A 22,928-nucleotide genomic window follows, 5' to 3' on the forward strand; every position below is an offset into this window, starting at 1 on the left:
GGAACATGAGAGTACACAGGTATAGACAGACAGAGAGAAGGAAGAAGTAAGATGTCCCCCGACAAACTAAGCCTATATCAGCAAAACTAGGGGCTGAATCTAATCAGCCCTAACTATAAGCTTTATCAAAAAGGAAGGTCTTAAGCGCACTCTTAAAAACGGATCGGGTGTCTGCCGTCCGAACACAAACTGGAAGCTGATTCCACAAAAGTGGAGCTTGATAAGAAAAGGCTCTGGCTCCAGTTGTACTTTTAGAGACTCTAGGAACAACCAACAACCCTGCATTCTTGGAACGCAATGCCCCAGTAGGACAATAGGGTATAATGAGTTCTTTAAGGTAAGATGGCGCCTGCCCATTAAGGGCTTTGTAGGCGAGAAGAAGAATTTTAAATTATATCCTGTGTTCTATAGGGAGCCAGTGTAAGGCAGCCAGAACATGAGTAATGTGGTCCCTTTTCCTAACTCTGGTTAGTACACGAGCTGCAGCATTTTGAATCAGCTGAAGCGACTTGACTGACTTCTCGGTACACCCTGATAATAAGGAATTACAATAATCCAGCCTTGAAGTAACAAATGCATGGACTAGTTTCTCTGCATCGTTTTGAGGCAAGATATGCCTGATTTTTGCAATGTTACGTAGATGGAAGTAGGCGGTCCTTGAAATTGATTTTATGTGGGTGTTAAAGGATAAAACCTGATCAAATATAACACCAAAATTCCTTACAGTCTCACTGGAGGCCAAATTAATGCCATCCATGGTTAATATATCTTTAGATCATTTGTTTCGTAGATTCTTCGGGCCAAGTACAATAACTTCAGTTTTGGTCGTGTTTAACATCAAAACATTTAAGGTCATCCACGTTTTTAAGTCCTTGAGGCAGTCTTGAATTTTATTTAGATGATTAATTTCATCAGGCTTGATTGATAAATATAGTTGAGTATCATCCGCATAACAATGACATTTTACAGAATGATTCCTTATAATATTGCCTAACGGAAGCATATATAGTGTGAACAAAATAGGTCCAAGCACTGAGCCCTGTGGCACTCCATGGCTAACTTTGGTTTGCATGGAAGATTCATCGTTGACACGTACAAACTGAGCGTTCAGATAGATAGGACCTAAACCAGCCTAAAGCAGTTCCCTGTATGCCAACTAAGTGCTCTAGTCTTTGCAATAGGATATCATGGTCGATAGTATCAAATGCAGCACTAAGATCGAGCAAGACAAGAATAGATACAAGTCCCTTGTCACAGGCTATTAGAATGTCATTTGTGACTTTAACCAGAGCTGTCTCTGTGCTATGTTGTGTTCTAAAGCCAGACTGAAAATCTTCAAATAAATCATAGTTTTTTAAGTAATCACACAGCTGTTTTGCGATTGCTTTCTCAAGAATTTTTGAGAGGAACGGAAGATTAGAAATAGGTCTATAGTTGGCTAAAACCTCTGGATCGAGGTTGTGCTTTTTAAGAAGCGGTTTTATCACTGCTACTTTGAATGATTGTGGAACATAGCCTGATAATAAAGACATTCATAATATTTAATAAAGAAGTGCTAATTAATGGAAAAACTTCTTTTAACAGCTTAGTTGGAATCGGGTCTAAGATACACGTTGATGGTTTAGAAGAGAGAATCATTGAATTTAATTGTTCAAGGTTTATGGCTGAAAAGCATTCTAGTTTACTATCTAGTGTAATATTAGAACTTACGTTTCCGGGAGCTGTTGATAACACTATACTGGTCAAAGGCAAGAGGTCATTGATTTTGTTTCTAAGAGTAACAATTTTATCGTTAAAAAAGCACATAAAATCCTTACTACTGAGTGCTATGGGAATAGAAGGCTCAGTCGAGCTGTGGCTCTCTGTCAGCCTGGCTACAGTGCTGAAAAGAAATCTTGCATTATTCTTATTCTCATCTATTAATGAAGAGTAGTAGGCTGCTCTCGCTTTACGCAGTGCTTTCTTATATTCATTGAGAGTAATATGCCAAATTAAACGAGATTCTTCAAGTTTAGTGGAACGCCATATCCTTTCAAGTTGTCTCGACTTTTGCTTTAATTTGCGGATTTCGGCATTATGCCATGGAGCTAATCTATGTTGTTTTATTTTCTTATTTTTCAAAGGAGCAACAGAGTCTAATTTTATTCGTAGCGCATCTGTAGCACTATCAACAACATGATCAATTTGGGGTGGTGTACATTTTGTATAAGTTTCCTCCCCTACATGCAGACATGCTATCGAGTGAAGTATTGGTGGAATCTCTTCCTTAAATTTGGCTATAGCACTAACAGATAGGTTTCTGCTGCAGGAGCTTTTGGCTAATGCTTTGTAGTCTAGTAACAGTACTTCAAAAGTTACTAAGAAATGGTCGGATAAAGCAGGATTATGCGGTTCGACTAATAGTTGCTCAATTTCAATACCATAAGTCAGAACAAGGTCAAGAGTGTGATTATAGCAATGGGTTGGTTTATTTACACTCTGATAGAAACCAACAGAATCTAATATAGAGTTAAATGCAACAGTAAGGCTATTTTTATCATCGTCAACATGAATATTAAAGTCACCTACGATAATTACTTTATCTGTTTTAAGTACCAAAGTTGATAGAAACTCTGAGAATTCTGATAAGAATTCTGAATAAGGACCTGGTGCACGGTACACTGTAACAAATAAGATTGGCTGCAAAGTTTTCCAGGTCGGATGCGTAAGACTGAAAATGAGGCTTTCAAAGGAGGTATAATTAAATTTTTGTTTAGTATTGATAAGTAAACTTGAGTCAAAGATTGCTGCAACTCCACCTCCTCGGCCCGTGCCGAGTTCCCTATATGTCTCCCAGACGGATGAGAAGGGTCCCTGACAGCTGTGGGATGTTATGGAGGAGGAGAAGATTTACTGTAAATTAGTCATGTCTAACCTTTGACTGATGGTACCCCTGTGATGAATACCCCTGTCAACCCGCCCTTCAATCTGCCTTTCCATCCATTTCTTCCACCTTGCCAGCACACACTAATAATAGACTAATAGATGCTACTGGACGTACCCTCACCAGTTGCAGAGTATATTTTGTCCTTGTCACAGACAACTGGGAATAAGTTGGGAATTAGTCGATTCAACATATACATTAAATGGTTAATAATCAGCTTATACAGTATTGCCAGACATAATGTTAGTTCTTTAAGTCTAAACTTGCATAAACATATTTGCCAATGGTCCTTCACAGAACGATGCACCATGTATCAAAAGCACTCGTAATACATTGATTTAATTAGTTGTCTTTTCCAAAAAGAACAAGAAATGTATTGATGTCAACCTGTGATGAGTTTCTGTATTTTGTTGCCAAGCTGTTTGGAACCTGGATATTGAGATTGCTCTTGTAGTGTGCACATGGCCGTTGTCCAATGATACTGCAGTACCTGCGCTATCATTTTGGAACAATCCCATATGTTGCTGCCTCCATAAAAGATTCTAGAAAATCTGATCTAACTGCCTTTCTTATATTTAGAAGTTGATTTGTACTCCTTGCATGCTCCTCTTCTCCACCCAGGACTGTCTAAGTGCTGCCGTGTGCTTTTAAGGTAATCAGAAATTCAGTCCACATGGCATTTTGCATAATATTGTTAGTTATCTTAAGAATCACGTTTAAGTTTTCAAAATGATTTTGACAAAGATGAATTAGAAGTGTTTTGAAATCAATTAAACCAATTATCCAAGCAAAATACAGGAGCCAGCTCTTTTCTTCTTTGTCCTTGTACACTGTGAGACTGACTGTTGAGCGGCCTGACCAAGCAAGGAGGCAGAGGCAGAACGTCCAAATACAACCCGGTGTGGGCATTTATTCAAATCATGGGCGCATGATTCACAGCCTCAATTGCTGTCCACCTGAACACAGTCAGCAGCCACAAGGATCTCACACACACTACCTGTCCACTGACAGGGAAAACAGAGCCTAAATACACACACACAATAATCAGGCCAATAAGACACAGGTGGGGGGGAGGAGACAACACAGGGCACCAGGTGAACACAATCAACAACAATGAAGCTATAGAACCCGTAACGGAGGCCGAGATCTATGGGCCCAGAGATCCCCTCCGTGACATACGCACATTAGAAAAGACAGACAAATGCACACGGTGTTGTTACCTATGGTTGTTACCCATCTCAAAGAAACAATCCTCTGTGTTTAGTATCTTCTGTCTGGTGGCGCAGACTGTGTTTTCTGGCTCCCTGTGGATTTTGGAAAATAAATCATCAAAAGTGTCATCCCACTATCCTTTATTCTCCCTCTTCGGGTACGAGGGCCGATGCAGAGGGATACTTCTTGCCTGCCCAAAACAACTGTTTCAAAATCACCTAACACGCAGTGCCTTACATTTGGGACATGCAGCAAAAGGCTGCTTTGCAACCATGCATTCATAAAACAAATGCCTGAACACCACACTCATTATTCAAGGGAGAATGGGCAGTACGAGCTCGCTGATTTGTGTAAACGTATTATTCAAAGTTGGCCCCTCTAACCCGGCTAAATGCCATTAGCCAGTGACTTTATCCATCTTCAATCTAGATGGCATATAGCCAATGTTTTGACTCAGACACCACTGATTACAGTTTCAACCAGGGCAGAACCGGTCCTGAGAAGAGAAGAGGCAGAGGAGTAGCGATGGGTATCGTTTGAAATGTATCGTTCCCGGTTCTTATCGATTCCCCGTTTCGATTCCCAAATTGTAAAAGAAAGAGGTGAAACGTTTAGAAAACAAAAATATCTTTATTCTTTTAAGCTTTAACTGACATTTAAAAAAATATATACATGCAATACAAATGTATTGCACAATAGCTGTGCTTTATTTCAACTGAGCTATGCCTGTGGCAAGCTATTAACAGGCATTACACTGTGCCGTGTCTTTTTATTTTTTAGTGTAGTGGAGCCTCACTTTAGAGAATTTACCGCAAACCATCTTTGGTGTTATGAAGTGACTGAGCTCTTGAACTGTGTGTGTGTGTGTGTGTGTGTGTGTGTGTGTGTGTGTGTGTGTGTGTGTGTGTGTGTGTGTGTGTGTGTGTGTGTGTGTGTGTGTGTGTGTGTGTGTGTGTGTGTGTGTGTGTGTGTGTGTGTGTGTGTGTGTGTGTGTGTGTGTGTGTGTGTGTGTGTGTGTGTGTGTGTGTGTGTGTGTGTGTGTGTGTGTGTGTGTGTGTGTGTGTGTGTGTGTGTGTGTGTGTGTGTGTGTGTGTGTGTGTGTGTGTGTGTGTGTGTGTGTGTGTGTGTGGTGGAAATTATTCTAAACTACAGACAGGCTGAGCCTGTCAGCGCAACTTACATGAGGCCGTTATTAAGGGCGGTGCCGGCCGTCAACGGCCTGCTGACGATCGGCCTTTCTGTGATTCTCCAGGTCCGCCCTGTATTTCACCGCGGTGCAGACGGACTCACTGGAATACAGGGTCTACCGCGTTTAGGAACCGATAAGCAGAACCAAAATTGTGTATTTTGTATGGGTACTCGGCACCCTGCATTTTCTTATCGGTTCTCATCTGGAACCGAGTTTCGGTTCCCAACCCTACAGAGGAGTGAGAGCTTGAGCCAGAGCAGTGCATGTGTTGTGCTGTTTTTTTTATGACGTGGGAAAAAAAGGACAATAATCAGTCAAAATGATAAGTCAAAATTACTGGTAGAATCCAATCTTTTGAATAACTGGCCCAGTCATTTTTAATGGATCCCTAAACAATGTAGTTAAATTGTGGAGACAGGATTAGAGGGCCAGCTGGTTCATTTCTCTAATTTATGATATGGATGAAGAGTGCACTGAAGAACTTTGATGAATTATTTATCTGAAGCCAGCATTTACTAATCTACCATCCTTCTTTCCTTCTCAGATACAAGTTGATTCGCAGACGGGTGATCTGGCTAATAGGCCAGTGGATCGCTGTCAAGTTCAAATCCGACCTTCGACCTTTACTCTACGAGGTCATCCTGAGCCTCATGCAGGATCCAGACTTGGTGGTAAGGCATACAGACATAAATCAGTGTTTTTTTTTTGCACACTGCTCATAATCACTCGAGTGGCAGCTTCCTCAGAATACGTTCATTTCGTCATGAATTAAACAAACCCCTAGTGAAAGTGCACAGTCAGCGACACAGACGAGTTCTCAGCTTAACGTCATGGCAGCGCATCAATGACTCTGCTAACTTTATACAAAGCCAAACATAGTCAGTGAGGGATTCTGGGAAGGTGTGTCATCTGATTTCTAAACTTCTCTTTTGTTTTCTTTAAAGAGGTAATTTGTTGGAATCGTTTTTATCAAAGAGTTTAATTCACTAGTTAACATTTTCACTCAGCCATGGCCTTGAAAAACCTCTTTGTAATCCTCATTTTGGAAAAGCAGCCATTATTATGCCAAAGTCATCCGCAATTTAAAATTACAATTTGCCATCATTTGGTTTCCTGCTTCATGAGCCATGCACTTGACTGATGTGTTTTCCTAAAAAAATTATTTATATGAAGTGGTGTGAAAAGTTCTATGCATTATTTACAATGCAATTCAACATTATCTCCCCATTAGACTGAACCCTTTCTAGTTACTGCGTTCAATCTCTCTGCGTCTAATTGCTTCCCCTGCCTCTTAAACCCTCTTTGTGTAGAGAAACTTTTGGATGTATGTTTATTTCCCTTCCCCTTTGTTTCAATACACATAGAATATGATTACAATGTAATTAGGTTTATAATTGCAGAGCCCACTCAAACACCATGCCCTGATATATTATTGTGATGGATGGAGGGAGGGAGGCATAAACTCAGTGACATTTGTGCAGCTCTCTGATGTTAATTGTATGTTCCCAGTTGTGACATGCATGATGCATCATCCATGTATGGGACGGGTCTGGAAGCACACATGATGACACTAACAATGTGAAACAGTATATTTAGGGTTAAAGCCCCAGGATTATGTTTTCACAGCCATTTAGACTGCAATGGGGCCCGATGCCACCTGTGTACATGGATACCAATTAACCGAGGAAGGTCACATTTCTCTCACATGTCATTACTTGCCTCATAGCTCATTAGCAGGCTGCTACAGTGGATATAAAGTTGTGTACACAGCATCATATCATTTAAGTAAATTCTGTCCCTATAGCATTCAATGGCTCATCATGAAGTATTGCTTTAATAAACCTACAGTACATGAAAGGCAGTCACACAGAATATGATCTTGTTTTACAGTTTTAATTATTGGAGGCATCCAAATGTGGGCAATTATACTTATCCCTTCAAAAAAGCATGTTTTTAATATCTAACATTTGTTTTAAGACAGCTTTTTATAATTAAGTGCCATGCGTTAAGTGCCAAGTTTTCATGAGCCTTAACTGTTCCAATAGTCTTTCTTCACACAAGTTCAATGTTAGATCACTGGACAGCTCACCAATCATGTTGTGACTCCCGATCAATATTGTCTGGGCAAATTAGAACCTCTTGGGCAGAATGAATTATTGATCATAAACTTAAAATCCACTAATGGAGAAAACTGCCCTCTATCAATCAGAGCAATCAGGTATCAATTTCTCTCATGCTATCCGGCGGTCCTTGTACTTCAGATGGAAAGTTCCTCATTCAAGATAACAGATATATTTATCTCTGACATTTGTTTTGTGTATTTGACAAGAAACACTTGTAACAACTGTAGAGTAAGCAGAGTTGTAGTTTGATCAAAATGGTAATTTAACTGCATGCATTGTTTCAACTAAAACGGTTTTCTTGGATTTTTGTAAACAGGGCACTTCTCAAGCGAGAACTGTCTTAATTTATAAAGACAAGCCTATTTGGTGATAGTGAACACATTTCTGATGCTGATCTTTTCTGTGCCTGCTTAGTGTTTTCAATTTTCATTTTTATTTCTGCTGTATCATCTCCTTTTGTAACCACCCAGCCACCCACTCTCTTTAGCAACAAATATGCCTGTAGGGAGATATGAGAAGATAAAACTATTAGACATGTCTGTGCCTTAAATGCAATCAGTGAATTCTTCAAATGAACTCTTAAAGCAGTTTCTTCAAGCAGCATTGTTTTGTATACTTGTTGAAATTATTTGTACAAGTAGCACTAACCACTAACATTAGCTACTGTAACCTAGTTAACTATTAGCTCAGTTATTGGTGATGCTAGGGCTGGGAGCATAATGCTCTTCAATGTGGCTTAATAAGTGTGATGTGCTACTTCTACCTGAGGAGTCGGCAGCGTTCTGTGTTAATCAAATGCCTGTCAAAGCAGATAATGAATTGCAGGTGCAATCCAGATTACATTACATTTCATTTCTTTGGGCTGACACTTTTATCCAAAGCGACATACAATAAGTGCAATAACCGTAGTGATACTTAAACCGAACAACAAGGAAAGTGCAGATGTATTCACTTCAAGTAGGTCATACCATTGTAAGTGCTGATGAATCAGATACAAGGCCAAAGCTAACTCTTTAAAGTACTGTTTTTAAAATCTTTTTTCCGTTGAGAATGTAATTGCCAATGTGAAATCCAAACAGATGCGTATTTAAGTTTGCGGCGGAATATATGCACAGTTTCTTCTGTCCTGACGTCAATAGGGAGCTCATTCCACCATTTTGGAGCCAGATGTTATGTAATACAAAGTAATGTTCTACTTTATTGCTATATAGGAATGGGTATATTTAGGATAATTGTACATGCTTATTTATTTCAGCTTATTGTCTAGATAAGATTCTACTATATCTTCTTTTTTGTGCCGATATAAATGATTATTGTCTGTCTACAGTTAATTCAGGCTTTTGAGGTAAAGCTACACCCGTGGGAGCTTTTTTAGTGACACAGTTTATAGGCCCTCATCAATGACTCTGAGCTGAATTGCAAACTCTGATGCTAATAGCTTGCAGTTTTCTATTGTGCCATATAGTTTTTCTATCCACGTGTCCTCCATTCTCCTTTCTTTCTCACAGCTGCATACTTCTCTGACTTTTATTCACAGATTCTAAATAAAGGCTAAAAATAATCTTGCTTGAAAGTTTATCTTCTCTATTTCCAGGCCATTTGCATTCCCAGTGGGAGGTAATATTCCTTTCTAGAATTGTCTCTAAAGCTCTCTTTGACAACATGAAGCTGTTCGAGTCAACAGTACTTCCCATTTCTGCCCACCTTTCCTCGGCTGCAGGGAGGCTTTGAGGCATTTTAATATGGATTTTATGTCTCATGAATATAATCCACCAGTATATAACCCACTCAATTATGTTTTTGGTTACTAAACAGTAAATCAACTATCCTGACCGACACTGATGAACCACAAACTGTTCAATTGAGTGTTGGAGCTTGGGATGTCCCGATCACCTTTTTTTGCTCCCGATCCGATTCCGATCATTTGATTTTGACAATTTGCCGATACCGATTTTTCCCGATCCAATCTTTATGCAATGCATTAAGAGGAAAAAAGAGAAAAAAAGCATTCAAGTTGTCCCTTAAGGTTATTTTTTTATTTAAATTGGATATTCTATCCAACATAGATATAGCTTATTTTTTTCACAGCAGCATTGGATCAGTTCAGTTGTGCAGCATTGGATCAAAACAAAATAAAGCTTATCAGTACTCGTTAGCTTACTGCTACAATTAGACACTGCGCCCTGCCCACTCTGTTGCCAGATTTGAGAGAAATAAGCAACCAGGTCTATGAAAACAAGCCCCAAAGAAGCAACACATACATGATGATGTGTAATTTAAAACCAAAACTAAGGCCTCAGGATGACTTTAAGACTTGAACATGGTCATTTTAGTTTTTATGTATTTATGAAAAAAATAATAATAATCCCGACCCCCGATTTTTTCCTCCCGATTCCGATCTTTTGAAAATCACGTGATCGGCTCCGATCCCCGATCACGTGATCGGATCAGGACATCTCTAGTTGGAGCGAATAGTAATGGTCTTTAATTTAGATCAAAATGTGTCATGAGATATACTGAGACATATTACATCAGGTAGCATTTACCCCATATCAAACATACATATTTCTTGTCAGTGTAAATCTTCCAATCTGTGTCAAGTTATTCAATGTGTCGTTAAATAATCTGAGACACACAATCAAATCAGAAAAAACTATCATTAATACTTTACAAGTCTATAAAAGCTTAACAGAAGAAATATCTCTATTTCAGGTTGTTTTAGTAATTAGCCAGCAGTAGCTTTCAGCAAATTATTATTAATGTGCTCTAATTAACATTTCCAGTTGATTGCGTTTTGTGCTCTCTGTTGTCTTTGTAGTGCTGTCTATATAGACACAATGACACTTTGAACCACTCAGAGCAGTTTTAGCCAATTCCATCTTTATAAAATCTAAGATCCTGGAAATAAAAGCAGTCATTATTGACATAAGTGGAGGCCCGCCGGATCGTTTAACACAGCCTAACTTGTGAGGCCTATGGTGTTGCTTTGTAATGAGCGGTTGCTCAGTAGAAATGTTTCTTTGGCTTGTTTGGATTCAGTGAGGTGGTTCAGTGACATTTTCTCTGATTCAACTTTTAATCACTTTAAAATTCAGTTTGAACCTGCTGTTTTTTAGTATTCATTTAAAGACCGTGTGTGTGTGTGTGTGTGTGTGTGTGTGTGTGTGTGTGTGTGTGTGTGTGTGTGTGTGTGTGTGTGTGTGTGTGTGTGTGTGTGTGTGTGTGTGTGTGTGTGTGTGTGTGTGTGTGTGTGTGTGTGTGTGTGTGTGTGTGTGTGTGTGTGTGTGTGTGTGTGTGTGTGTGTGTGTGTGTGTGTGTGTGTGTGTGTGTGTGTGTGTGTGTGTGTGTGTGTGTGTGTGTCATTAGACCCATCCAAGTATTTCATGAAGCTATCTATTATCTTCTCTGCTTTGCTGTAGAACTGAATGCATTTTCTCTCATTAGTGGTTGATTTTCCCAGAGGGCCAGCGCTGATGGCAACTGATAGGCTTCGTTCATCAACATACTCCTTCGGTTGCTTCTTAATGTATGCAGCATTACTCAAACATTATTCCGTATTTTATGATCTTGCAAACCCAGGGGGGGATTTTTACATCTCTAAATCCAATTCTTGAATGTACATTTTACATGGGTCTTTTTTACCTTTTACATAAGAACTTAAAATGAGTGTTTGAAATTCTTTTGAATGGAGGACAATTAAATAGGGTTATCAGTTTAAGTCTCTTTGATGTTCAATCACATGTATGCTTTCATGTATTTCTGAATGTATTGTAAATCTTCCATGCTGTTCTTCAAGGAGAAGATTAATTTATTTCTGCTTTGTTAAGACAACATAACCAAAATGATCACATGTTAACACTTGATGAAAAAACCCGAACAAAAAGATCTGTGTGGATTATGAAAATCATTTTATACAACTCAATGTCATGCTGTAAACCAGGGGTCGGCAACCTTTTTGATATGAAGTGCCATTTAAAAAAAAAAAATTGTTATCAGCGTGCCAACCATAGGTGTCAACGATCGAGAATTATCAACGGGAGGGGGGGGGGGGGGGTTGAGGTGTTGGACGCTCGTGAACTATCAGCAGGAGGGCGGGGAAGCAGTGTGTGGACCTGTCAGCGCAACTTACATGATGCCGAATTTAACAAACACCTTTAAATAATTGGTTTAAACGGCATAATAATAAGGACGATCGTCCGTTCTGTGATTCTCCAGAGCACACATGTTAGGATATTAGGCTCATGGAAGTGAAACGAGGAAGCGGAAAAACAGAGGTCTGTGATGTATTTTGTGAAACAGAAGAACAGCTAAATAAATGCAACGGCCTCCCAAGAAGAGCTCGCCTCTCTCCAGTCATTTAAGTTAAAGTTGGTTATTGAACCTGAAGCTTGTTGCTTCTGCCCTCCTCGACTACGGTCTGGGAGCCGACAAGAAAGTTCCACACACAGATGGCCAGTCTGCCCCTTTGTAGCGTATTATTTCGATAACAGCTGAGCAGATCGCCACTGGGCTTTCAACTAAATACACAGCCACGCAAAAACTGCTGCATTTGTACAGCTCCTTATGGGTACTGCAATTAGTGAAGTGCTTTATTCCTCTATGGTGAAACGATCAGCACTGCACCACGGAGGAAAGCGGCAGAAAGTCACCTGGAGATAAAGAGAGCGTGGCTGCGTTGCATGCATGGCTTCCTTCTGCGGGTAACGGGGAGGCGCGCTCTGGCGGCGGTCTCGTTCAGGATCGAAAAATACGATTTCAATATTTTGCACACTTATTCCACTTATTCCTAGTGTGCCACTGGTTACGGTGCCGCGTGCCAATGCTGGCACGCGTGCCAGGGGTTGCCGACTCCTGCTGTAAACCATAAAAAGTAGTAGTAGTTTTACATCTTGTTTTTGGATGTTAATGGAGTCACTACTGGGGAAATCAATGTTATTGTTTCATAAAGTAATGACATATAGTCTTTTGAGAAAAAAAGTTGAATTGTGGCTACTAGTTCTGCACTAAATGTTAAAGTTGTTTTTGTGGGATGGTTTTCTAAAATCGGCATATTGCAACTGGTGACGATTATACACCAGCTAGCTTTGGTTTGCTGCGCTAAGATATTAGCTTGTTGTACAATAAGTAATTGGTTGTATGACTGATTGGTCCTGTAGTATGCTTGAATAACCTAGAAATCACACGTTAACGCAAGAATGTTAGGATATAAAAACATTTAAATGCCCTTTTGCAAGACCTAAGGAAAGATGTAGATGTCAGAAAATTATGAAAAAGTCAAATACACTTGCATTTATCTAGACTACATTTTCTGTGGCAAAAGCCTTTCACACATCTTGCTTTTAAAGAAAGACACGCACGCACGCACGCACACACACGCACGCAAGCACGCACGCACCAACCCACTTTTGAGTTTTTTTACTTTGAATTTGATGTGAAATTGAGAGCATGCCCTTTCTTATAATTGAGTTCAAGTTCCACACCTTTTTCTTTACCCGTCTAGCTTCCCTTTGACACTGCTGGACTACACTGCTTGTCTATGAGAGTGGAGAGGCCGCTTTCTTTTCTTTCTTTCTTTCTTTATTTCTTTTTTATTTTATTTTATTGGTTTTTCAGTTGAATTATACTTAAAGTTCAGGGTAATCAATTGTTAAAAACATACTGTTTTTTCCAATAAATGGATGTTTTCAAAGTAAATGGATAATTGTTCTTTAATAATTGTGATATCAATTATTTACCCAAATAATTGAGATGATGATTTTTGCCATAATCGAGCAGCCCTCGCCTTTTCCTATAGTGAGATATTAATGTCTGGGATCTTTCCAAGGCTTCCATTAAAGGAACATGTCATTTTGTTTTGTTTTGTTCATTTAATTTATTTCCCCCTTGTATCAATACAGACTTGGTATATCTTCTCTCTATGGAGCTTAAATAAACCACTTATCCAGATGTACTAAATAAATTAAATGTTGATCTTGTTTTTTTCTCATAGGTGCGGATTGAGACGGCTACAACCCTGAAGCTCAATATCCTTCCAGTTCTTTTATTTATTTTCAAAGCAGCATTTTCTCAACAAATAATTGTATTATGCTTTTCTTACTTTGTTTGCTGTCAAAGCCTCACTGCATCTGATGGCCTTCCTTAGGAAGACATGACTGTTTGCATATATATCTGTCCTAAACGGTTTGATTTCATCCTTAACTCATAATTACCCGTTGATGACTTTGAATTCCGGACAGAGCAATTCCTGCCAGTGAGTATTTTTTATCACTAACGTGGAATTGACTGTGAATGTTTTCAATCAAGTGACAAGCAGAGGATTCACGATAATAAATGAATAAAGTTTCCAGCTCTCCCTTTCTGCTTTTCTAACGCTTCCATTGTCTTTCTTTTTTCTTTAGTACCTTGAGTCTATCTTTGGGCTGCTCTTCCAGCTGTTGCAGCAGGTGACGCAGTGTGACACTAAGATGCAGGTGCTCCATGTCATCTCCTGTGTCATTGAGAGGGTCAACATCCAGGTGGGTTTTGTTTATTAAACAACAGTTTAAGTGTTACCTTAGAACATAGGCCAGGGGTGTCCAAACCTTTATCACTGAGGGCCACATACTGAAAAATGTTCAAAGGGCTGGACCCTGTTATGTAAATAAGTTATTGGGCTGTTTTCTTATCAGCTTAGATTTGTTAGAACATATTTTCAACTTTAATGGACAGAAAGTGGGCTTATCAAAACATGAACACTACTGTGTAATATATGTTTACAGATTTAAGAGGTTTAAGAAGACAAGCTCAAGTTTCATTTGTGGGCCATATTCCATTTTACTTTTAGAATTTGCTCAGGGCTGATTCAAAATGGCTGCATTTAGCCCCCGGGCTGTAGTTTGGACACCCCTGACATAGGCCATTGCTTTTCTTAATGTGTTTTTAGTGTCTGTAAAGAAGCCCTGTGGAGGTAGCTGCTTTGTGAAGCATAGCGTTGCTCAAATTATGTTCATCGATTCAAACTCTGCAGGGACATGTAAAGCTTGAAAAAAAAAAAGCAGTATAACACGCATTCAAAACATTTGTCACCCTGCACTAGCCCCAGACCACCAAGCTTAAACAACCATCTGTCCTTAAAAGATAACTAGTGAATGATTTTTCACTCCCTGGGACACGGGCAAAGCGACCCTTTGTCAAATTCTTCACTGTAGTAAATCACAGCGCCTAAAGCAGACCTTGTTCTGGTGTCTGCTCTCATTTACCATGTCGACACCGTTTTCTTTATGACACTGCAGTGCTTTTGCAGTGGTCTCAATTTGTATTTTTTATGAGGATCCAATATTTAGTTCTAATCCATTTAACTGCTTACCATTTATTAAAAGGCCTATTCCTCGTGACCCTCACAGGGCACTTTTCAGATCCGTTTTAAGCACCTTCCCTAAACATTCTCCTGACTTAAATATCTAACAGAAACGGCTTTCATCATTGTGAACTGTCAGTCTGGTTAAGTCTTTCTGAGTCGCCGGCCTTGGCTAAAAATCTAAAGTCAGTAAAAGTCCCATTCATATTCTAACTCTTCTCACAAGGGATTTCAAAGCCACAAAGAGTGGCAGCCACTGAGAAAACTAGGCAATGAAATGAACATGATGACAGATATGATGAGATTAAGCTCCTTTACCGACTGTCAGTCTCACACAAGTCACCCTAGGCTCTCTCCTCAAGGCTGTATGTCAAATTATGATTTAACGGTTCCCTCTGCCTATAGCCAACTCTTTAACAAGGTGTAATGGAGGAAACCTCCCAGTATGGGGTCTGCAGCCCGGACTTAGAGAGCGACAGGGAACACAAAGGTCAGCAGGCACAGGATAATGGCAGGAAAACTTTTTGAAGTCTGTAATTCACTGCCAGTGAAATTGGATGTCTCAGAGTTGGCTGGCTGCACAGCAACTGCACCTGAATTACAGAGTGTCCCATGACATTTTCCAATTTCACACAGGGTCGACACTGACGACAACCACTTGGTGACCGACCAAGTGTTTAAAAAGGATACAAATCAACTTGATTTAAAAGGTCAAACTCATTTTATTAGCAAGAGGTCGACCATCGGAAGCAAAGACGCAGAAACGTATCCTCTGAGGAATTGGTTTCAAGGTGTTCTTAACTTAGTTTAATGAGTGAAGCTGGTAAATCTTCACAAAGCATACTGAAGTAGAATCTGAACGTAATTATTGATCCACAAACGCATCATGTGTCAGCCAAATTGGCTTCCATGCGCACTGAGGCATCAAGAGATCCCCTCCGTTGAGTTCTGATTTGCACGGTTATACTAAGAATAAAATATGCTATATTTTTCCACACCTCTATTCTACTGCAACATGTTTTGAAGCAGCTGATTAGGGTTGACTGAGGTATAGGATAAGGGAGTTGTGTCTTGTTAACTGCAAGGCAAAACAGGCATACAAAGCTTTGAGGAGAAGCCTTACATGAACGAAACGGTAGCTAACTTGTCTTTAGTCCTGCATACTGAATTGCTTGAGTTTTTGCACCTCTTATCCAATTCCGATTTTTGTAACACTTTCTATGAAAGCCACATCTTTGGAGGCATTTATAATGCATTAGTAAAGCACTTGACTCAAGCTTTTTGATTTCACTCACAACTCACAAAATGCTTTCTGATGCACTGTATCAGCAGTCAAACATCGATGTGTCCATAAGCATTATCTTTTGAAGGATTGGTTATAAACTAGAAATGTACTGTTATGGATTATAACACAATATTACTAGCTACACTCAACCCTTACACACCACAACAATCAACGTACGTAAGGAGACAAACCATGCTACTATAGTGCATGCAGTATCCTAAGTTCTCATTGTATGTGTTAAGGAAAGTGATGTACATATTGGTGCATTTATAATCGTGCTTGCGTTATCATAATGTTTCTTTATTGGCCAATTAGCTGAAAATCTGACCTGTTTCACCCGGTTGCTAATTGATCGCTATTTCTAAGTGTGTTTCTGTAATTGACCAATATACATACCACTTTACAGAGAAACCTGTTGTTCTCACTGTTCCCAGAAAATACTTTTTTCATCCTTTATAGGAGACTATCATATGTTTGAGTGGTTTAAATGGTCTCACTGTCGAATCTGCTATGCTTCTTACATTTTATTCTCCTTCAGATCCGGCCGTATGTAGGCTGCCTGGTGCAGTACCTGCCCCTGCTCTGGAAGCAATCTGAAGAACACAACATGCTACGATGTGCCATCCTCACTACTCTCATCCACCTGGTAAAGGTACGGTGCAACCCCATTTTCAATGTTTCTGCATCATAAGCCTACATTTGGCTGGCTCACCATGGTGTCGCAGCAACCCACCTCTAATCTCTCCCATGATCACAAGAGGAAAGCAAATTTACCAAACCTTTTGAATAAGCGTAACAGTAACAAAAAGCTATTGCAATTTGACTGAGTTTAACTTATTGATTGGTGTCCAGGATTAAATAGCTCCTTTAATTTAAACTTCATTGTGTTGATTGTGAGTGGAATTACCAGGTTCAACAGTTGGTGCTGTCTAGTGGATCTGAATAATTGTGGATGTATTTGTCTGACCACATTTTGCTGAGGCTTACTACCGAACTGCTGGATAGACAGATCTGGGTCCGGTGTATTTCCCATAACAGCTGGGTTACTGTGGCACCGCCATTTTTTATTTATTTGTTTCCTTTCCCTTGCCTGCCAAAAATGTAAACGTGGCTAGGAAGGCAAGCTGGGCAAGTCTGTATTTGCTGCTTTATCATTATCAGATCCAATTTCTCATTCAACAAGCAGATATAAGATTTGAACCTTAGATTCAAAAGTATGTCCTAACCCTCAGTTTCTTTTTTGTTTTATTTTATGTTAGCAGCATGTAGCGGCAGATGCAATGTGAGCATTTGTTTAAATTGTGTTCAGACTTGTATAATAGTGTATCAGCAAAAACTTGGTGAACTTAAGAAGAATTAGTCTAGAAGCAGCCTGTCATAGCCTGCAGAAATATTTGGACCCCCATGTGGCTGTCGCAGCATTACTTCACAGTGGGAGATTGAACGCTGAGTGATAAGAGACACTCTTCCTTTCAAATATTAACATAAGCACACATCTGGAAAGCTGTGGGAGATACTTATGGTTTACAGCTGAAAGGGTTTGGATCACCCAATCGTGTAACTAAACACTAATGTAGAGTTTAATATAGTGCTGACTAAGGAAAAAAAGTATTCTTTGCACTGTTTGTTCAGAAAATAACTGGTTTATTGAAAGCTATGAATGCAAATGTCATCATGTCTGTAATTTGAATGTATAAGTAAAAACATCTTTAATCATGAAGGTAAATTCCATCATACTTTTATATAAATAATACCTAAACGATTGCGTGGACAAAATCATTTTTTTTTTTTTTTTCAAGAGTTCAATTCAACCCAGCTACATTGTCCTTGACCGTGTTCCTGTGAGGGATTAGAGCCGTGTGGCGCAGTAGAGCAGTGGTTCCCAACCTTTTTTCCCAAGATCCCCCCCCAAATGACTCCTGTTGGAAGTTGCCCCCCTCCCCCCCCCAACACACACACACAAGGGGGGGGGGGATGAATGTGGATGAATGTGAAGTATTTTGTCAAAGGAGGACGAAAGTGTAATTTAAGGAGCACTATTGGAGTGACTTTGATGGTTATTGGACTCAGGATGAATTCATTTGGATTCCCGCTGAATGAAGAAATTAAAGGACGGCGCAAGTGGAAACAATTCAAAAAGGGATTCAACTGTTTAAAACACATGCTCAAAGTAAGCCGGATTTTGCCGATGTGTTTATGTGGATTCAAAAGTCGTAAATAATCTACAAAATGGAGGAGACCGATCTGATCGGAGCAACTGTGACAAATAATCCAACTGAAACCGGCATGGACAATGACTATGTTTTATAAATACGCTTATCCAGCAAAGCCCGGTTTGGACACTTTACGGGCAGAAGAAACATCTTTATTGAAGAAAGAATTATACATTTCTGTCTTTTTATGCCTATAATAGCTACTAACTTGAATTTGTATTCAAATTAATTAATCAATTATTTTTTATATTTTATTGTAATGTATAGACAAGGCTTTTAGTGACAATCATGTATTGCGTTACAATTATATGTAAAAATAAATAAATAATTCTAAATATGATATTTGGCCTCAAATCATCTGAGGCCTGGCGCCCCCCCTGCTATTTTTGGCGCCCCCCTGGTTGGCAACCACTGCAGTAGAGGTTAAGATGACACACTGCTCGGCTGCCTCTCCACACCGTCATCCTCTTATATTATAGCCACATGTCCAATGCCTGTTCCCTGTGTATCAAACCGATTTATCCAATACATTTGAATGAGCAATTCTTCCCAAAGGAAAATTCAATCGTCCGTTTCACCCCAATTTAAATTGAACCACCATTAAAATCTGAGCCGTTTTTCAACCAATTAAAGTAAATGGGGTCCACGCTGTTCTAAAAGAGCCATAAAATTAACATGCAAATTCCCTCATCACCTCTTGTACTTTAAGGCATGTTTATTGCATAGACATAAGAACAACAAAAACACTATAAATGAGTTCTCCTTGTTATTAGTCCCTTGTTAGGGAAAAAGCCTTTATAAAGAGGTACAGTACAGCGCTGCACCATCAGTGTCTGATTGATTAAAACAACAACATTGTAACTGAGAAACACTTAAATGCTACATTTCAAATGTTTACAATCCATCACTAAATTCATGGCAAACCAATCTTAACATCATGCAATAACACTAAGACAACATTGGTTGCATTGCATTGATCTTTTTAATAAGTTGTACTTACAATGTAGTGAGAAACATGGGCTTGTGCTTCACTGAGGATCTTTGTCATTCTGACATAACCTGCAGTTATTACACTTCGCGTTTTGAAATATGTGTAACTATGTTAATATAAAACCCACACTGCTCAAACTTTGTTACTTTTCATAAAATTGGTATATTTATTTATTTTGGGGCGTGGGGAATGAAGAGAAAAAATATGAGCATTTTATGAGCAGGGATTGTGAACCCTCATATAAACATATGCATAATGCTGCGCTATACTTTGTGGCCACACGCCGTTGCCAAGCAACGCTTATTGTTTATGTCCTTTGATAAGCTGGCAGTCATATCATCATCATCATAGCTAGATCTGATAGATTTGGACATAAACGCGAGTGAAGTCTAACCGGACGATGGTGAACTTTTCTATTAGTCTATTGTTCTCTTCTCTTATCAGATGGTCGGCTAGGAACACCCAATAAGCTAAAGCACGTACAATCCCCTTCTCAAAGGCCCCTGTCTGCTGTCTTTGTCAGGTTTCCCTAATTTAGTATTGATTTTCTGTTTCTATGTGTTCTCGCAGGGCCTCAGTGCTGAGTGTAAGAACCTGTACCCCTTCCTTCTTCCTGTCATCCAGCTGAGCACCGATGTTTCCCAGCCGCCACATGTTTATCTGCTGGAGGATGGACTTGAGCTTTGGTACGGACAAGCATACACAATACACTTCACATGTATGAGTTATAGAAAAAACTCCCTGATGCAGGCGTAAATGACAAACTTATCGACATCACTTCCTCCCTTACATGTCATTACACACTGACGCACAGACAACCCATCCATACAGACGCTGCATCTGCCTTATTCTGTCTTCTACTCTTCTGTGTGTTGCTTAATTTACTTTCATTGTCATCCTCATTCACTGTCCCAGTCATGTTAGGTTCATATATAGGAGCCAAGCTGCAAACACTTTGCCAAACAAAATAGTGGTAAATGAGCTCACTGTGAAATCTGTTTCAGAATAATTTGCTTATTCACAGACAACTACTCTCGGTGGGTGATGAAGCTGTGATAATTAATGTTCCTCACAATCCTGCCTTCATGTTATTGTTGAATCACATGCCATTTCAAATAATTTTCTCTAGATTCTACGGCAAAACACTTTCTTTTGCAAATGCATTAAGCCTGCAAAGGGTGCAAAAGGTTTGGCTTATTAGAAAATAATTTTCCAGGGTTACCTTTTTATTACTGTCCCATCATCCCTGCTTAACATGTAGCACAAAGTCATATGTCTCTGTCCTGTCTCCTGTCTACATTGTGTCAGAATACTCACTGATTTATCAACCATCATATTTATTTAAGATGTCTTGACATTTCTTTTATCTGAGCCAAACCACGCAAATAGCTTTTGCTTTCTTTTTCACTTTTTTCTTTGACACTCACTTAACTATGCATTATTTTTCCTCCTTTGTGATGCCCATGTTTTCCTCTTAGCTCACTCTCTGTAATTTGTCCTGTTGTGCTTCTCCTCCCATTTTCTTTTGCCACCTCTAATCTATATCATCTGTACTTCCCTCATTTTCAATGTTATTATTTGCACTTGCTCTCTTCTCCTCTCATTTAACGTTCTCTTCTGCCTGCTCCCCTCCCCTCCCCTCTCTCTCCCTCTCTCATCACGCAGGTTGGTGACTCTGGAGAACAGCCCAGCCATAACCCCGGAGCTGCTCAGAATCTTCCAGAACATGGCAGCTTTGATGGGTGAGCTCACATGTAGGGATGGGGTCGTTAAGGTTTTAACAGCACTACTACTTTTATCGATACCGCTTATCGATCCAGTCTTTTAACGGTACTCTTATTGGTTCTTTTGGAGAAAAAAATAAGGTAAACTAACTAAACAAATTGTGAACAAAACTAACATTGTTTTTTATTTAAATTAAATACATAATATTTCACATCAAAAGAAACAACAATGTTTTAACAAATCGTATTAAATCGTATTAAATAAAGAATTTTAAACAGAATAGCTGAAACTTTAACAAAATAAATAACTCAGTTACCTCTAATCATTAACCTATGTTTGTATAATCTAGTTAACTCTGTGTGTTGCTGCTAGCATACATAACACCTGACGTGGAAACGTTACTCGTGGATGGGGCTACAGAGCTCCTACAGTAGAAAGACAGTCGAACCCGGTGCATTCCTCCGTCTGAATGTGGTGCACTTTTGCTAAATGTTTAGACAAATTGCTCGTGTTACCCCCCTTACATGCTAAACTCTTATTGCACTTTTGGTAACGAGCATTGTCCACATCGAGACGGGTAAAGTTTAACCAAACCTCGGAGCGCGTTCCCTCCGCCATCTCCTCCGTGTGTGTGTGTGTGTGTGTGTGTGTGTGTGTGTGTGTGTGTGTGTGTGTGTGTGTGTGTGTGTGTGTGTGTGTGTGTGTGTGTGTGTGTGTGTGTGTGTGTGTGTGTGTGTGTGTGTGTGTGTGTGTGTGTGTGTGTGTGTGTGTGTGTGTGTGTGTGTGTGTGTGTGTGTGTGTGTGTGTGTGTGTGTGTGTGTGTGTGTGTGTGTTGCTGCATGTAGCAGCTGTGTGTGTGTAAACTGCCCCGCCCCCTCGCACACAGACGGGGGAGAGAGATCTCTCGTCTGGATTGGAAAGATCGAAAATACTAAAAATAATCATAGACACATTTTGCAGTCTTTTTGCGTATTCGAAACGGAGTTGGCGACACTAAAACCGCAATATAATGTTTTTGTAGCAATAATACATATGACATATATTTTTTAGATGTCTCCATTACCGATAAAAAGACCAATAACGTCGGAGCTTAACGGTACCACGGTCTTTAATAATTCAGCCCCGGGGCCCGTTTAATACCGGGGCTCGGTACCCATCCCTACTCACATGAGATTCCATTGTTTAAAAGCGATTCTGGCTATGCATCTTTTAACTTGTTTGTTACGTGTGTGACAAACACAAGCATATATTGAATTAGTGATATGAAATGAAAAAATCATGCTGCTATAATTCAATCTGGATAGTTTAATAAGCCTGAGGTCAAATAACGGGTTCTCGTGTATATCTCGTAAAATAATCAGTGTGTGGGTGTGTGGTACAGAGGAGAGACACGGAAAGCATTTCACATCCAAACAGTCAGTCTGTGAGATGGAAAAAAGCTGCATCACATGATGAAATACTTTTAAAACACAGAGAAGTTGAAATGATGAGTAACGTAATGCAATCCAAGGACACAGGCTTCATCTTTATAGTTTTCCCACCTCTGGATGGTGTAGCTTGCAAAGATCACAGTTATAGCTTTGCAGTATTCTCAAGGCACCAGAGCCACTACTGGACTGCAGGCAGTGGAGAGAAGTGACAGACCGAATGGAGCTGGGGTGATGATTCATCCCAGGTCTGGGGCATTGGGACATATCACCTGCCGAATTGTGTGTGTGTGTGTCTGTGAGTTAGGAGGTACTGTATTGATTTGGTGCTTCTACACATAACGTGTGAGCCAGACTAATATGATCACAAGCTCAGCCTTATTGGGTTATACTGTAGAATTTGATCACTTATCGTGCGGATACACAATCCATGACACGCATACGAGAAAGGGATTGGGAAGATCCCCACGGACGAATGAAACAAGTGGTGCCAGGAAAATGAAT

General features: G+C 39.6%; 1 protein-coding gene across 3 annotated transcripts in view; it reads left to right on the forward strand.

Annotated features, from left to right (window-relative positions):
* Positions 1-22,928, forward strand: part of ipo11 (importin 11) — a 126,924-nt gene that overhangs the window by 46,877 nt on the left and 57,119 nt on the right. For all 3 annotated transcript variants that reach the window (XM_079688104.1, XM_079688102.1, XM_079688103.1), the window contains exons 16-22: positions 5,869-5,995; positions 13,437-13,470; positions 13,657-13,697; positions 13,846-13,962; positions 16,607-16,720; positions 19,843-19,958; positions 20,938-21,014. In XM_079688104.1, coding sequence (XP_079544230.1) covers positions 5,869-5,995; positions 13,437-13,470; positions 13,657-13,697; positions 13,846-13,962; positions 16,607-16,720; positions 19,843-19,958; positions 20,938-21,014 — 626 coding nt within the window. The remainder of the gene's footprint in view (positions 1-5,868; positions 5,996-13,436; positions 13,471-13,656; positions 13,698-13,845; positions 13,963-16,606; positions 16,721-19,842; positions 19,959-20,937; positions 21,015-22,928) is intronic.

The sequence above is a fragment of the Notothenia rossii genome (genome assembly GCF_949606895.1).
Source record: "Notothenia rossii genome assembly, chromosome: 6".
Classification (NCBI taxonomy): domain Eukaryota; kingdom Metazoa; phylum Chordata; class Actinopteri; order Perciformes; family Nototheniidae; genus Notothenia; species Notothenia rossii.